At 36.1% G+C, this 15,469-nt stretch overlaps 1 protein-coding gene across 1 annotated transcript in view; it reads left to right on the forward strand.

Annotated features, from left to right (window-relative positions):
- The window catches only part of plppr1 (phospholipid phosphatase related 1), a 62,770-nt gene that overhangs the window by 36,207 nt on the left and 11,094 nt on the right, over nt 1-15,469 (forward strand). Inside the window, exons 3-4 of the mRNA XM_058789943.1 lie at nt 5,470-5,658; nt 9,763-9,895. Of these exons, the coding sequence (XP_058645926.1) occupies nt 5,470-5,658; nt 9,763-9,895 (322 nt within the window). The remainder of the gene's footprint in view (nt 1-5,469; nt 5,659-9,762; nt 9,896-15,469) is intronic.

The raw sequence follows: 15,469 nt of genomic DNA on the forward strand, positions 1-15,469 counted from the left end.
TTATGCATTTTTCCATACAAAACATATTGTCTGGATTCATAAGAAATCACCACCTTATTAAAAAGTTACATTATTCTTGAGATTGAGGTGGAATAAACCAAGTTAAAATGTTGCTTGTCAATGGTAAACAACTAAAGGCTCAAACACTACACGACTTTTAAAGGGGTCATCGAATGCCCATTTTCCACAAGTTGATATGATTCTTTAGGGTCTTAATGAAAAGTCTATAATATACTTTGGTTAAAATTTCTCAATGTTAGTGTAAAACGGCACCCTTTTTACCCTGTCAAAATCAGCTCTGTTTTCAGCAAGCCGTTTTAGTGCATGTTTCTTTAAATGCTAATGAGCTCTACTCACTCCGTCCCTCTCTTCCGTGGGGTGACGAGCCATTCTCATGAGACGGTTTACTTTTAGCCACAGAACTTGCTAACTAGCACGTTATTAGAAAAGACTATTTGCAAAGATTCATAAAATAACCTTATACTCACTTCTTCTGGAGGTGAAGCTGGATCACGAATGATTCGCGCGAACATAAACACATTTAGGTAGATAAGGGGGTTTATTCCCTTCAAAAACAAATGTAATCCTCTGCGTCTTCAGCGGTTCAGATGTCGGGAGTAAATGACTACTGCTATGTTCATCATTACATCCAAAAACAAAACACCTCAATCGCTTAGGAGTCATTCTTGTCTACATCTGCTGTGGCGTCGAAAAAATGGAGGACTGATGACAGCTCACTCAGGGTGGGTCTAAGGTAAAACGCTAGTGTCAATCAACAATCGTGGGAGGGACCTGGGTCTGTGTGACGTCACACTGACAGGCATCTGAGATTGGCTCGATTTCAGAAAGGGGAAATGCTTTAAAGAGATTAAAAAACAAAACAAACAAACAAAAAAATATAACTGGGTGGATTTTTATCATTATAGGGTGGTTGTGTACACACGCTGCCAACACACATTTCAGTTCAAACAACTTGTAAAAGTGCATGTCACATCCGATGACGCTAGGCATCATACACTTACTGACTTTTCTAAACAGTCACAGAGAAAAGAAACTGACCACCATACACTAAATGACTGAGGATTACACACTAGCAGACTTTAAAGTCATTCTAATCACAACAAACTCACGCAGAAACGTGCACCTTTTTGCTAGGCGATGCATGACAAATGAAAACAACGTGTTCTAAAATCTTCTGAAAATATCAAACATGTTTGATCATCTCCTCTGACTGGGTGGATGTAGAATCTGAAGCCACAAAATCAGAGTCTGTGACCGTCATACACTACATGATTTTCTATGAAATCTGGGAACTCATATCTGCACACTGGCTCTGACTTTAAGCAACTAGCGTTGACTTATCTTAACTGTAAGTCAGGGCAAAAGTCATGTAGTGAATTCCAGCTTTAAGCCAGCGTTAAACATTTTATGACTGGATTACAATATTTTCACAGTAGTTTTAGCCCCAGTTTGCAACACCTTAACTGTCACTCTCCCATCAGCGGGATGCCTAAGTTTTCTTCAATATAACAATTAAACCCTACTCTAATCACGACAAACTATATATTGTTGGAAAGGTCTAAGACTCCTAAATGGATATTTTACCACTGTTTGTAAAAATTATGTAGAAACAGAAATTAATTTATGACAAGAATGCACCTCAAAACATATACATCATAACAGAAGTTCTGACCTTTGTCACAGCAATTATTCTTTGTTTCCTTTTTCCCTATCACGTTTTAGTAATCATCATAAATTATATATCATTTGAAAGCTTAAAACCTCAAAATTCATCCTGTGAAACCCATTTGTGTTACCATGGAAATCATCTTTTTTTATATCAACTTCAAATTTGGAACACAACTTATTTGTACATATGCCTTTAATTTTATAGCAATTTTGGATCATAACCTCTTTTGTAAAATATTAATTTGATTATAATATAAAATAAAGATAGTACAGTACATTTTCTTTACAGTAAATTTAAACTTCTATAACTTTTTTTTATACCTTTTTCTTGTGAAATGATTTCACTTCTGCGATAATCTGCAGATTGTCTTCTTTAAAAAGAGACTAACCTTAGGTCTGTATTCAGAAACGTTCATGAATTATAACAATTTAAGTCTGAATTGTGCACTTTTACGTCTGTTCAAAAAAAAAAAAAAGGGAGGGGGGTACAGTTAAAACACACGGAAATCAACAAAAATAGACAAAAATCTCTAAATTCCAATGATGGAAAAGCCTACATAATGAAAACTATAGCTAGCTATTAAAATGTGTTATGCTGAAATGCTGTCGAGCGAGATAACATTGAATCTCAGCTGTGTATCTAACAAGCTAATAGCATTTGCCTCTAATTCATGTTCAGCACCGTTGCCAAATACTTTCAAACTTGCTTGATTGCGGTAATCATTCAGTACCGTGGTGTAAATGAAAGTACTGTACCATTTGCTATCTACTACCATCACCTCAGTACTACTTTTTTGTTCCAGTGAAGTGTTAATATTATACTTACCCTGAATAAACCTATGTTCCACCTATAGTTTGAGGCCACTTTTCTGAATTCAGCGACTAGAAAGAAAAGTGCTGTGTCAGTGGATCGCAACTGTAATTGGTTTAGACGTGCATCCCCTTTGGCTCCATATGATGCCCTTTATATTATGGTTTAAGTCAAGCATGAGGAACCATGGTACGTGGGCTCATGAAATACTAATGAGGCGCTGACTCAGTACATTGCTGCAGGGTTCAGATTGTGTTGCTTCAGAGTGCGAGATGTGCATAAAGACCATATTCAACCTGCTTTGATATTCTCTTCTGTCCTGATATGACTTCTGATGTGGACTGTGATTTGATTTAGTGGTCGGCGCTGGCAGCTGGTGGTTAAAGTTAAACTCTGTGGACATCTGTGACATGCTGTTGTAACCAGAGGCAACAACTTCACCTTCTTACTTTGTAAAAACAAAACGATGGGTTTATAGAGATGTACTTACAGTGGAGGACTTTGGGACGGCATTTGAGCGGGAGTAATGTTGAAATACACCACTTTTACACGGTTTTGAAGTGAATCTCATCTTTGAACTCGACATTTTCAGAGCTGTAGATCTTCATTTCGAAATAGGGACTTTGTTACATTGTTGTTATGTAGCATTTACTTCTTGGTTCAGCTCTCTTTTTCAAAGCGCACCAAAATGTGTTTATGTAAGTCAGTAAAACTGAGTAAAACTGTCCTCTCTTTGGTGAGCGCGAACCTGTTTATGTTCCTCGTAGCATATTTATATCAGTTAGAGTGTAAATCAAGCCTTAGGGTTAGGGTTAGGGTTAGGCATTTACACAACAGTTTAGGATTTCAACTCACCAACAGAATCAGACGCTGTTGCTTTTTACTGACAGCTCTGTTTATTTGGTTTGTTGGGTTGCGTTGCGTTGTTTTCTGACCACAACGAACCGCTCCAGAGTTCATTTTCAGTCGGGCCAGCCGATCTTGGATTGATTGTTTTGGTGCAGAGTAGAGCACAATGTGTTCATGTATGCCTGAATTAACTGAAGAGAAAGTGAGGGTGTGAAAACACCCCTAAACATGACTATGTAAGCCTGCTAACTTTAGTGTACACTGGCAGCCAAAAGTGGAATTATTCATGTTTTTAAAAGACGTCTCTTCTGCTCATTAAGGCTGCATTTATTTGATACAGTAAAATTCACGTCAAGTTTTTGCACGTTACAAAATTAAATACGACCTCAGATTGTGTCAATCATGTTTACACACTGCCTCCGAAACTTTCGTCCAACAAAAAATTCGGATCAGGTTTGATTTTCTGCGTTTTCGCATCCATAGCAAGCATTTTGATAGGAAAGTATGACGAATACAAAAAAATCAAGAAAAAAAAAAAAATTTCGGACTGAGTGTGCAAGTACCTTAATTTTATGAAATATTATTAGAATTTAAGATAGTTGTTTTCCATTGTAATATATATTTTTAAATGTCATTTATTGCTGTGATTAAGCTACATTTTTTCAGTCTTCAGTGTCACATGATCCTTCAGAAATCATATCAATATGTTGATTTGCTGCTCAAAAAAACTGTTTGTATTATTATTAATATTTCATATTTTTTATGTGGATTTTTCTTTTCAGGGCTGGTGGATTGAAAGTTCAAAAGAACAGCATTTACTTGATTTATTTTTTGGTAGTTTGTAACATTTATAAATGTTTTTTTTTTTTTAACTGTCACTTTTGATCAATTTAATGTCTTTGCTAAATAATCATATTAATTTCTTCTTCTTAATTAAAAAAAAAAAAAAAAATCTTGATCTGACCCCAAACTTTTGCAGGCTAGTGTAAGTTACATAACACATCACTTTAAGCATACTGTGCCTTAAGCTGTATTCTCAGAGACGCTGTCTTGCATGTTTCATGAAAGGCCCTTTATGTAACTCTGTTGGAAATGAATGCTTGAGGAGTATTTTAGAGGGTAAAAATATAACTTATGAGTGGGCCTAATACAAAAAGAAAACAGATGCTTGCATGAGGTTTGGTGCATGGAGATGAGACAAATTTTGGAGTATTTTATTTTGTGTGTTGGTGAAATTAAGTTCTCAACAGTAGTTTTTGGGTTCGTTACTCAACTGTAATTAATTACTTGGTACTAGTTACTCCTTACACAAGTAATATTACGTTATTTATTACTTTCAGGCAACAGTAATTAGTTACTCTACTGGTTACATTAGTTTTCCTTCATGCCCCACATAAGTTGCATATCTTACCCAAAAAGTTGTTCTGAAATGATACTGACAATATATTTCTGCCTCATCATTTGACCAAAATCCACTTTGGCTCGCAGACAGAAGTTATTACAAACACTTATAACGATTGATAGTGATTTTTAAGTGTTGTATTAACCTCATTAATTGTCATGTGTAGCGTGACGTTAATTGTAGCTATAATTTCTCTTGTACCCATATACGATTATATTTCACGATGCATTTTATCAAAAGAAATAGCATAAGTTCGTAAGAAAATGTTTCGTTTTCTAAAATGATTTTTAATTCTTGTAATACAATTCATATCAGGATCAGAGGGAAATGTGCAATCCATGTTATGCCAGAGTAAAGTAATGCCACAACTTGCACATCAGTGTTCAGATCATATTTTCTCCTGACAAAATCAACGTAATGGCAATATTTCCATCCACTGAATGTAAGCTTTCCCATATTTCAAGCTTGCCTGCTGCACTGGTGACTTCATGTGTTCGTGAAAATTATGAAAATAAATCTAGGAATTATTGGATTGTTGGACGTCAAATCAGTAGAGGTTGAGTCATCAAAATGAACTACGTAACGAGCTATTTAGCTATTTAGTAATTAGTTACACTACTAGTTACTGCACAAAGTAATATTATTACTGTAACCAGCTACTGGCCAACACTGCTCAACAGATACATTTGTTAAGTTTGTTTCTTTGTTCTCTTTCAAGTTGGTGATCATGGCTGGGACGGTGCTGCTGGCGTACTACTTTGAATGCACAGACACGTTTGGGCTCCATATCCAGGGCTTCTTCTGTAACGACGCTGACCTGATGAAGCCGTACCCCGGGGTGGAGGAGAGCAGCTTCATCCCTCCTCTCATCCTCTACTGCGTGGTGGCAGCTGCGCCCACAGCCATCGTGAGTACCGCTGGCTCAACATCACCAACAACAGACTAGTTCAGTAGTGAGCTCCAATTGTTTTAGGTTTTTTTAGTTTCTGGTGATGTAATCAACTTTTTAAATTTTAAAGGTTCAGTATCCTTCTGCTTTTAATACTATATCTAAACATTAACAACAATCTGGTTTTCCAAAGCTCAGATAGGGTGGGAGATACTTCTACTACTACTACTACTACTACTACTAATAAAAATGATTATTATTATTATTATTTATTTTTGTTGTTGTTGAAACCATTGTTCTCCGAACGTTGAATTCATTCCAAACTCTTAGTATTATATTTTTCATAATGTATAATATAATAGAATATAATATAATAGTTGTTATTATTTAAAAGAAAAAAAAAATCCTACACAGTTGATGTTGAATGTTGCACAATTTGTGAAACTGGGATAAAAATCTCTGGCAGATGCATTTGTAAAATAAAGTAAATAATGGAATATTTCAATTAGGGGTGTGCGATATGACGATTTTTGATCGTGGACGATAAAAATGTCTCCACGATCTGCTTTTGAAGAAATATCGTAGTATCGTGCTACAGCGCACATTATATCAGCTGCAGTTCTTATTCCTCCGTCTCAATATACTGTACATTATTCGGATCTGCTTTAAAGCCTTGCCGGTTAAATGTTTTATTCACGTGCGCTTTTTCTGAGCCCGTACACCCGAAGCGCGCGTGCTAAAGCATGTCAAAAAGCGCCTGATTACTGAACTAAGTTATCTTGTGCACTAATACTGTCAAAACACACAAGGTTTATGTATAGACTCCGTTGCTTATGTCTAAAATGAGTAAGTAAACAGCTGAGAGAAAACGGATGCGTGCCTCTGTATATTAGATGCGTGCATGTCTTAAAGGGGCAGTACTGAACATGCTGCCGACTGTCATTAAAGGGATAGTTCACCTTAAAATTTAATTTCTGTCATTATTTACTAACTCGCATGTTGTCCCAAACCTGTATTAATTTCTTTCTTGTGCTGAACACAAAAGAAGATATTTTGAAGAATGTGGGTAACCAAACAGTATCTGGTCCACATTGACTTTTCATAGAAGGAAAAAAAAATACTATGGAATAAGTCACTGGGGACCAGCAACTGTTTGGTTTTCCACGTTCCTCAAAATAGCATTTATGTTCAGCAGAAGAAACTCATTCAGGTTTAAAGAAACTTTTGAGTGAGTAAATGATGGTATAAATATAAAACACTTTTTATTTTGGGGTTAATTATTTCTCCAATGTTAATAAAACACCAAACGCAAAGAGAAAAATCACTCACTACTCTTGACTGAAAAACATTAATACAGTTGATTTAATAGGAATCAATCTATATAGTGTTTTATTTTTATATTTGTTGATTCAATTTCTCGAATGCTCCTGCCTATTGTACCTGAAAATAAAACACTGTTTTATTTGTATAGTATGTGTGTTTGTAATGTGTATCTTTGTTCTCATTTTTTAATAACAAAGATAAAATAATGACAAATATTTTTATCTTCGCCCACTTTGGCCTAAATATCCGCCATTCTTTTTTAATATTTTTGTTACCTTGAAAGGTTTTGTCTTTATAATAGGGAAATTAGTTTGGCTGTAATGCTCAGACAACTTGCAAAATAGTAAAACTAACATGACAAAGAATCGTGATAAAATCGTGAATTGTGATTTTTCTTAAAAATATTGTGATATTATATTTTTGCCATATCACCCACCCCTAATTTCAATAAAGATTTCTGCATTTTCTTTTTCCTTTTTTTTTTTTTTTTTTTTTTTGTGATTGTTGGACGTGAACACCAGAGGGCACTGCAATACCAACATACAATACATACTACATACTTGACTTATTTATTTTGGGTCAAAAAATTATTTGAATTTATTTGTAGATTTGTATTATTATTATTATTAAATTAACATTATTATTACTTTACATTTCAATTAAGAGCAGGTGTAAAACATGAAGGGGAAATGAAATTTAGTCTCCAGAGTGGAGTTTCAGTGTGACTCATATCATTTTAATAACCACACGGATCATAAAACGTCAACCACTAAAGACAAATTACAGTGAATATATTTTATTTCTGCTGAAAATGATGGTCTCAGTTTTACTGCCTTTGTTTGGGCCATTAACAGAAGTGCAATGAAGCAGTTAGGAGTTACAGAGGTCATTTTTCAGATTAGACACGCCTTGAGGATGTACATCATATTTTACTTGTACGTTTTATCAAGAATAATTACAGGATAATTCACCCCAGTATGGACGTTCTGTCATCACACCCGTATTTATGTATGTATTTATTTATTTGAAAATGCCACGATACAACCAAAATTGGCTTCATTTTCTGAAGGGAAATAAAATTAAATAATGACTGCATAATTTTATATTTAATTTTTTATATTTTATAATATGACCCATGATCGCCTTTATGACATTCACCAAAATATAACATACGCTTGGCAGAACATCTTGTAGGCTTCTTGAAACTTTTTAATACAGTTCATCTTTATACCTCATTCTGTATCTCAAGCAGCAGGTTTTCAATTCCATCATTCCAAGCGCAGAAATAAGCTTTTGTGTTTTCAGCCTTAAACAAGCCAAAGTGAGTTTGACTCCAGAGATATAAAGAACTGCAGCAGCAGCCTCTGCTCGTGAGTTTTGCCCTCCCTACAACACAAACTTTCTGTCCTCTGTGTGGTAGAACATGAAACTAAATGGAAACCCTCCTTTGCGTTTGCTAACTTCAGAAATGGTCAGTGGCTGAGAAATATCTGACTTCAAAGTGGCCTGTGAAATGCTGTATCTTTTAGGTGCAAATCCCCAAACGGCTCCACTTTTGTCATTATCATTTCTTTTCAGCTCAAACACATCCTTTTTATGCAAATTATTCCATCAGTGGGTCTTTCTTAGTAAATTCTGTCTTTTAACTTCTTGTTTAGTTTGTTTCACTAGAGACACATACATGTGCAACATGTGACTGATGCTGTAAAAAAAAATATATGAATCCAATTTTCTATACTTTATACATTCCCTCTTGTTTTTTTCTTTTTTAAACTTTGACATAAATAAATATTATAAAGGCATTTGTGTGTGTGTGTGAGGAACAGTTCCATATTTAAGTTTTAAATTCTCAATTATCTTACATTTGCATTTAAATTAAAAATTGGTGCATAAAGTATTATAAACAAAATGAATCATAACCAAACCACTGGCCCTAAAGGAGGTACAGTGAATGAGAGAGAGCTTTGTAAACTGTACATATGGATTTGGAGCAACATGAGGAGGAGTAAATAATGACAGTTTTCATTTTGGGCTGAAATATTGCTTAGCTTCTAAAAGTATTTATAACATTTGATATTTACGGCTTTGAATACGCCTTTGAATATTTATGCCTTGTGCCAGGAGTCAAAGCATGAATTTTGTTATTGTATCGTCATTATTGATATCATTAGTGCGAAACACTGTGTTTAGCTACAGTTGGTTTACTCCAAATAATACAAGGGCATAGTGAACTGATCATTAGAGGTTCACTCAATTTCATGCCACAAAAGACTTTAGAAATCCTGATTTTTCTCACAAAACGGAGGGGTTATAGAAACTATAGAAAGAGTTTGATGTACTGTGTCATTCTAACATTCACAGCACAAAGTCCCAGATAATTTACGTCAGACTTCAAAACCCTCTGAAATTGCCATGGTTATGACATCTGGACCAAGAGCTCATTAACATATTAATTGAAACATTTACATATTAACGCCTATTCCTGATGAACGAGTGTGAGAGCCACTCCTGCTTTCACATGTGACATCATAAGTCATTTGCATACAGATGTCTTAAAGGTACAAACCAAAAAAAAAAAAAAAACTAAATTGTGTTTAGATTGAAAACTACACCAGGTTTGATGGCATTGATACCAAAACTGTGACACCATAACATAAGGGCTTAAATGAAGAATATAGTTCCTGCAATTCAAGTGATGAGCAAAAGATCAGAAATATTATAATAGACATGAGTCTCATTTGTGTTTAAACGAGATGCATTAACTGCTGGAATCTAATGCTTTTTTTGTTGTGTCTGCAGATATTTGTTGGTGAGATCTCCATGTATATCATGAAGTCCACTAGAGAAGCTCTCCTAGCCCAGGAGAAAACCATTGTGACGGGCGAGTGCTGCTACCTAAACCCTCTCATCCGCAGAATCGTTAGGTTTATTGGTGAGTCTTCGCTTTTTATTATTAACACTTTAGCTCAGTATCCTTTCAATATGTTTTTTTCAGTGGCTAAAGCTGATATCTTGGAGCATGGTGAGATAATGCATACTATATATACAGTGTGTGTGTGTGTATATGTATATGTGTGTGTATATGTATATGTATATATATATGTATATATATATATATATATATATATATATATATATATATATAAATAAATAAATAAATGCACATCTTTTTTTTATCTAATACATTGTCATTTTGGGGTGGATATTGTGTGCTTATGTTAGGGCTGGGAAGATAATGTATTAATTTCTGGAAGTAATATTGGATAATTATATATATTAAATGTCTAAAAATACTTAGCATAATTAATTCATGCAGCATTTCACTTCCTGGAGCTACAATTATGTGTTTCCTCACATCCTGTGGAGAGCTTTATTTGATTGTGCTATTCACAGGCCTTTTGCTACTGGCTCAGCAAAGCAAAGGAATTTGATTAATGATTTAGCATGGCAATTAATGTGTACAATAATCTTTTGAAGAAAAAAAGAAAAGAACAGACATCTCTTGTTTAAACAGGAGAGCACATAGTGATGACAGAAACATGTAGACATGTGCCAGTATTTGGTAATGCGATATATCACGATAATGAACATGCACGATATTGTTATCGTGGGCACTTCAAAATACCGAGAATAATTATTTATTACAAATTCTTCAGAATTTTGAATGCATTTTAAGAATACTTTTCCCATCAACTGGTCACGATGCACAACACTGCTGTTTGCTGCATCAAAGAAGCGTGTGCACTCTGATGTAGACAAGCACGGATGAGAAATTCTTCTAAACGTTCATTAATCTTACGTAATTCCAATATTTATTACCACATTGTTGAAATCAAAAGTTGCCACTGTCAGGGGCGTCATGCACTCATTATTTTTGAGTGGGCACGAGTGGGCGGGGTGGAGGGGTTCGTCATGTGACACAGCAGCCACAACAGCGCACATGTTTTATTTATTTTGTCCTTTTTATTCGAAACATTCCCAAACGCATTAACTATATCATGAAATATCTTGATTCTCACCTTTATAGATTGTTGATCTATGTTATCATATGATAATTACACATCTACACATAGGTCTGAACATAACATAACATAACAATGATGATGATAATAGAGGAGGTATTGTTACAAATATATTTATCACAGTATACATATTTGCATAAAAGGAAAATAATTTGGCCATTCTGCAAGACAAGCTACATTGAAGTCAAAACACCAAATAAAGCATCACGAAGGGGATAAGAGAGAGATACAGAATATAAATGGGGGAAAAAAATCAAATAAAATTAACAGCTGGGTAATTCTTTCAGATTTTTTAAATATGACAAAATAGGGTCCCAATTAGTGTAAAACCTGTCCACAGATCCCCTTAATGTAAATTTGATCTTTTCTAATTTTAGAAAAAAACATCACATCTCCCAACCAAGCTGTCACAGATGGAGGGGTGGGGGATTTCCAGCTTAACAAAATTCTTCTGCGGGCCAGTAAAGAAGTGTAAGCGATAATTCCCCTCTGAGTTGCTGTTAAAGTTATGGTCATGGTATCACTGGGAATCCCAAAAATGTCTATTAAAGAACAGGGCCTCAATGTCTCCCCCAGAGCTTCACTGATAGTCTTAAAAACCAATGCCCAGTAGTTATCTAAAGAAGCGCAAGACCAAAGCATATGTGTCAGATCAGCTGGAGAAAAAGAACATCTATCACAGGCTGCATCTAATCCAGGGTACATTCCGGCCAACCGTGCCTTGCTCAAATGGACCCTGTGTAGCACTTTGAATTGTATGAGCCCTAACCTAACAGAAGATGATGATGAGTGGACATTTTTAAGTGCCTCCCCCCAAAAAGTCTCTGATAGCTTTATACCCAGTTCATCTTCCCATCTGGATTTAATTTGATCCAGATTATACTCTTTCAAAGACATGAGCTTGGAATACAATATGGAGATCAATCCTTTATTATTAAAATTAAGAGTAAGATTATCTAGAGGGGAGCTAGGGGGAAGGACGGGGAAAAGTGGGAATTTATCCTGAATATATCTAAAAAAAAAAATGGTTGTGTGGGAGGTCATACCCTATACGGAGATTCTCAAAACTATTAAATAAACTGGATGCCGTCCACTGTCTAAATAAGTCTAGCATAGAGGGTGGGAATAAATGATTTTTATAAATGGGACCCAAAACTGATGCTGATGTAAATTTATAATGACACTGGAACTGATTGAAGATTTTAAGAGTAGAAAGTACTACAGGGTTAGATGTGACTCGAGAAACTTTCAAAGGTAAGGAGGAATACACTAAAGCAGGGAGAGAGGAAGAACACGTTTGTGCTTCAATTAAACACCAATTTGTTTCTGGATGATGAAGCCAAAATAATATCTTCTGAATATTTGATGCCCAGTAATAGTGAGTAAAGCTTGGGAGGCCTAAACCACCTACATCACGAGTCCTCTGAAGAATGTTTATTTACCCTGGGGATCTTGTTATTAGTATTTAGGCAAAAAATAAATGAATAAAACGGTAGGGACTGAAACAAATAGAGGAACTTGGGAAGAATTGTCATTTTCACTGAATGTATTCTTCCAGCTAAGAAGTAAGGGGAAGACTACGCCACCTCTCCAACTCAGCTCTCATTTCTTTTAACTGAATTTTATAATTGGCTTCAAACAAAGAAAAAAATGAGCGTGTCATATTTATTCCAAGATATTTAAAGCCATTCAGAGAAAAACAAAAGGGTAATGACTCTTGTTGGATTTTCAAGGCCAAATTATTAATGGGGAAGCATTCACTTTTTTGAAAATGTAATTTATATCCTGAAAATGTACCAAACCGATCCAACATTGATATAATTAAAGGGAAACTAGATATGGGGTCACTGATGTAAAGCAAAAGGTCATCGGCGTATAAAGACACACAATGCTCGGTACCCTCTCTTTTAATTCCTTTATACAAATTGGTTGTTTTTAAAGCTATCGAAAGAGGCTCAATCACAATAGTAAAAAGGAGTGGGGACAGCGGACATCCCTGATGAGTCCCTTATGTTAATGGAAAAAAGTCAGAACGAGAATAATTAGTCCGAATAGATGCCGAAGGGTTTGGGGGCTCAAGCCCCTGCCCTTTCTCAAAATTATTCAAAAGTGCCCTCTCAAATAACAATGCTATTGTAGTCAATAAAACAAAATGCATTTGAATTATAATTAACATGATGTTACGGTCCCTAATATAAGTGTACATAACATAACATAACAGACGAACAGTGGCTAGAGTTTTCCAAATGAATTATTTATTTAAACACAAATTACTCACAAAAGTAACCAAAAATAAGAGACGGGGAGCCCGGCAACAAAGGTAAGAATAACTCCAAACTATAATTACAAACGAAGAAAAAGTATGTGGCACTGTGGCTGTGGAGAAAACTGTGGCTGGTCGAGAGAGAGCGAGAGGGTCCGCCTCCTTCCACTTTATAGCCTCGTATCCCCAGCTCAACCAATAAGAAACTAGAGAAGACAAAAAAAAAAAAAGATATAACAATGAGCACTAATGTTTATTTGACTCTGGGCCAGGGCGTACGTGAGGCACATGTAACACCTTCACCCCCAGATGGTGAGTGGTGAGCCAAAAAAGAAAGCCACCAATCACCATGTAACGATGCGCGACAACGCATCTGCCAGGACATTATTTTTGCCGGCTACATGTTTTATTCTAGATTAAAAGCTTGGACAAACAAAGCCCATCTCATTAGGCATTGATTGGAATTACGCATTTGATGAATAAAACTGAGAGGGTTGTGGTCTGTATAAACAGTAACCGGATGCGAGGAACCACCAATATAAACCTAAAAATTATTAAGGGCCAGAATTAGAGCGGGGGCTTCTTTTTCAATCGTTGAGTACGACTTTTGATGTTTTTGAAACTTAAAAAAACAATAGCACACAGGGTGCTCAACATCATCAGGCCCATCCTGCAACAAAACAGCACCTGCTCCCGCATCACTAGCATCAACAGCTAGTTTAAAAGCACGATCGTACACTGGGGCAGCAAGGACAGGTGCATGCATCAGGAGCGCTTTAAGAGACTCAAAAGCATGCTGGCATTCTGGTGACCACTTAAACGCAGTTTTCGGACTCAGCAGGTCAGTGAGTGGGGCAACCACAGAAGAAAAGTTTTTACAAAAGCTGCGGTAATACCCCACCATTCCCAAGAACCGCTGTAATTCGAGTGGAAGGAACTGGGAATGACGTGATGGCCTCAATTTTTGCATTTACCGGCTTTACCATGCCACCACCCACAATTTTACCCAGGTAAACTACTGTCGCTTTTGCAAAATCACATTTAGCCAAATTAACAGTTAGATTTGCCTCAGCCAGCCTCTGGAAGACCTGTTTTAACTGATTGATGTGCTCGTCCCATGTTGCCGAATGAACAACTATGTCGTCTAAATACACCTCACACCACTGCACCCCCCCACAAAACACGGTTAACTAACCGCTGAAAAGTAGCAGGCGCATTGCGTACCCCAAAAGGCATTACAGTATACTATAAAAATGCATCAGGGGTAAAAACGCACTAATTTTTCTGGCACGCGGAGTTAAAGGCACCTGCCAATAGCCTTTGAGGAGGTCTAACTTTGTCACAAAAGCTGCTGACCCCACACGGTCGACACAGTCCTCCATGCGAGGAAGAGGATGACAATCAGGCTTAGTGACATTGTTAACCTTTCTAAAGTCTGTACAAAAACGGTCAGACCCATCATACTTTATGACGAGAAGACAGGGCGAACTCCATGAACTAATACTGGGTTCCACAATACGATGTGACAACATATAGTTAACTTGGTTTTGGAGGCGCTGACGTTTTTCAGGGTTGACACGATAAGGGTGCTGTTTAATCAGCGTGTTGTCACCAATATCGATGTCATGCTGCAATACGTGTGTTTGGGACGGCACATCTGAAAACAATGAAACATGACCATTAATTAGCTTTATTATATCTGTGCGCTGTGAACAGGGGAGATGCAAAAAAAAAACAAGAATCAAGATGAACAAGCATATCAGAGTTTTTTTTAAACGGCCTTGTACTGTAGCAACAGAAGGACTCTCAATATCACAACCAAATTCAATTTCAGCACCGGATGACAACACAGAAGGATCACGTACCTGCAAAGCACTAGACAAAAACGTAACTAATTGCACAAAATGGTAACTAATTGCTCAAAAGTCTGGAAATTCCTGTTTATTTTTACATATCTGTCAATCTGAGGCATTGCTGGTTGCGTGCGTTTTGCTTGACTGACTGATATTCCACAGTCTGTTCGGAAACCTAGGCTCTCAAGCCATAGCCTATATGGTTCTTTCAGTGAGTGGGTCGACGAAAGGGAAAAAAAAATAAACCAAATAATATTTTAAACTTTTTTTTTTCATCAATAATCAAAGATAGTGTGTTGATTTAATTACAAATCCACATATTATATATTTTAGAATATTACATAGTTCAACAAAGCCCGTTTGTCGTG

This window comes from Onychostoma macrolepis, chromosome 10 (assembly GCF_012432095.1).
Source record: "Onychostoma macrolepis isolate SWU-2019 chromosome 10, ASM1243209v1, whole genome shotgun sequence".
Lineage (NCBI taxonomy): Eukaryota > Metazoa > Chordata > Actinopteri > Cypriniformes > Cyprinidae > Onychostoma > Onychostoma macrolepis.